Source organism: Anarhichas minor, unplaced genomic scaffold (genome assembly GCF_050575085.1).
Source record: "Anarhichas minor isolate MPS153535 unplaced genomic scaffold, ASM5057508v1 ptg000081l, whole genome shotgun sequence".
Taxonomy (NCBI): domain Eukaryota; kingdom Metazoa; phylum Chordata; class Actinopteri; order Perciformes; family Anarhichadidae; genus Anarhichas; species Anarhichas minor.
Genome location: NW_027466527.1, coordinates 105,001 through 107,500, shown reverse-complemented (window position 1 = coordinate 107,500; position 2,500 = coordinate 105,001). Strand labels below are relative to the sequence as shown.

Here is a 2,500-nt window from a genome sequence, read left to right as displayed (position 1 = left end):
CTAAAGTAATGAAACCATAAGAACCAGAACCAGGACTGAGCCGACTGTCAGACCCAGTTAAACCAGAGACACTACCACGTCTGACCACAGGGGGCGCCAGAACCAGCACTAAATAAAAGAACGACTGACGTGGCCTCGTGCACTATTTAGTTACTTTAATTATTGAGCACTAATTAATCAAAATGTGGCAAAGATTTTGAATATATTGAGGTTATGAATTATAACTTGTGCGCAGGGTGAACGTCTGGTTTTCTGTTTCTAAAAGTGACAGAAATGTTCGCACTCATCCGCTCTGATGGACCCAGAAACCTCGGCCCTAACAGGCTGAACACTCGGTCTCATAACGTCGATGTCTGCTTCTCCCTCCAGGTCCGGATGAGGTTTGAGCTGAAGTCTCCGGTCAAGACCATCGAGGACTTCATCAAGCGCTTCACACCGAGCCGGCTGACCTCGGGCTCCAACAGCAGCAGCTCCTCCAGCCTCGTCACCAACCGCTCGTCCTCCAACAAGGGCGGCTCCAGCCTGCTTTCGTCGCCCTCCGCCGAGAGCACCCTGACCAAGCTGCAGGAGGAGCAGCAGACCCCCCCGCCCCGCTACGACGGGAAGCCACGGAGCCCGGAGGACGGCGAGCTGCGCTACGAGGCCGAGTCGCCCGACGAGGCGGCGCTGGTCTACGCCGCCCGCGCCTACAAGTGCTCGCTCGTGGGACGCCTCCCGGACCAGGTGACCGTGGAGCTGCCGCACCTGGGCAAGTTGAGCTTCGAGCTGCTGCACACGCTGGGCTTCGACTCCACCAGGAAGCGCATGTCTGTGGTGGTTCGACACCCTCTGACGGACCAGATCACGGTCTACACTAAAGGAGCGGACTCCGTCATCATGGACCTCATCAAACCCCCCGACACAGGTAGGAAGCTCTCGTTCATACGGTCGCTTTGGGCCTCGGAGCCATTGATTCCAGGTAGGAGCTGATGCTACGTTCAATGTCCCTCGGACATCGGGAATCACGGCACACCAGAGTTCAACAGATCAGAACACTTAATGGGGTTTGCTCCAGCCACGTTAGATATTACTGACAATACCAGTTGATACCAACACATCAACAAACACCGTAGCAGCATGTTCATGTTTCCTTCTTTAGTCAGCATATCACCTACAGACCGTATAGAAGTCTATATCTACAGTGTACTGTCACCGTGACGTTTTGAAGCCTTGAGTTCAGCGTTTAGTCCGTCGCCATGTTGGTTTATCAACCAGTGAACAGGAAGTGACCATATATGGACTGAGGAGGAGTGACGTAGAGACGCCGTATACGTCTCTGGTAGAGACCTGTCAATCACCGTGTAGCCCCGCCCTAAAGCATCCCCTGCTTTATGGTCTGTGTGACTCTAAATGGACCATAATGTACTAAATGAACATCATGCTGTATTGAAGAAGACTTGAAACTAGAGATTGAGACCATAAACTCATGTTTACAATGTTTACTGAGGTAATAAATCAAGAGAGAAGTAGAGTCATTTTCTCATAGACTTCTATACAACCAGAGGAGTCGCCCCCTGGTGGACACTAGAGAGAATGCAGCTTTAACTGCAATGCTCTCCACTGATGTAAACTTCTCGGTAACATGTTATGTCAGAAGAAGTATTTTTAGATGCCACTGCTGCACAACTCTGAGCTAATATTTATTAGAACAACACTTCCTGTGTTTCCTCTGTGGTCCATGCTGCTCCAGGTCTTTAGCGTCCTAATGGAGGAGGTGGACCAGGTTTTTAGTATTCCAGGCACACAAAGAGCCACACAGGCACTTTTTCCCCTCACTAACGCTGTGTACACAGTCACCAGACGTCTGTCCACAGCTGCTCAGCTTCACACTGCAAACCATTGTTTTCATTATTCAACACACTGACTTTATTTACTGGGATAGAAACCTTCACTTCTGAGGAGCTGGAAGCAGCAATGTTTGGCTTTTATTATTCTTGATTCATTATTTAACACATGTATACAGTTATTAATAACTACAACATATCTTTAATAACAGTTATGATGACATCATTCATTAAGAAGAAGAAAACACAAGTTGAATTTCTTTGATCATTTATTTTACAAAAATTGCCAAACAATGAAATCTATAAATCTAACAAGTTTTACTAATGTTAGAAAACAAAGAGAGGCTCTACGTGTTATAAAAGGTGTCTCCTCCTTGTAGTCACATGACTGTTGGTCTCACATGAATCAATCATGACGTCATAGTTTCACACTTTAATGTTTTTACACAATCTGGTTAAAGTGAACTCTTTATTAGAGGAGACATTTATAATGAGAACACGAAGAATAAAATGTTTGTGATGAAATATGATTTTAAGCTTCGTTTGGTTTCTTTCTCTGAAGGAAGCGTTCGTCTCACACGATGTGTTCAAGGACCGTCGTAAAGATGAAAATCTGATGATTATCACAGTCTTTACATCTTCTGGCTGATAAACGAAGTCGTTTTGGAGATTGTTTT

General features: G+C 46.3%; 1 protein-coding gene across 2 annotated transcripts in view; it reads left to right on the top strand.

The window, feature by feature from the left end:
• Positions 1 to 2,500, top strand: part of atp10a (ATPase phospholipid transporting 10A) — a 37,408-nt gene that overhangs the window by 15,528 nt on the left and 19,380 nt on the right. For both annotated transcript variants that reach the window (XM_076081516.1, XM_076081517.1), the window contains one exon: positions 370 to 904. In XM_076081516.1, the coding sequence (XP_075937631.1) occupies positions 370 to 904 (535 nt within the window). The remainder of the gene's footprint in view (positions 1 to 369; positions 905 to 2,500) is intronic.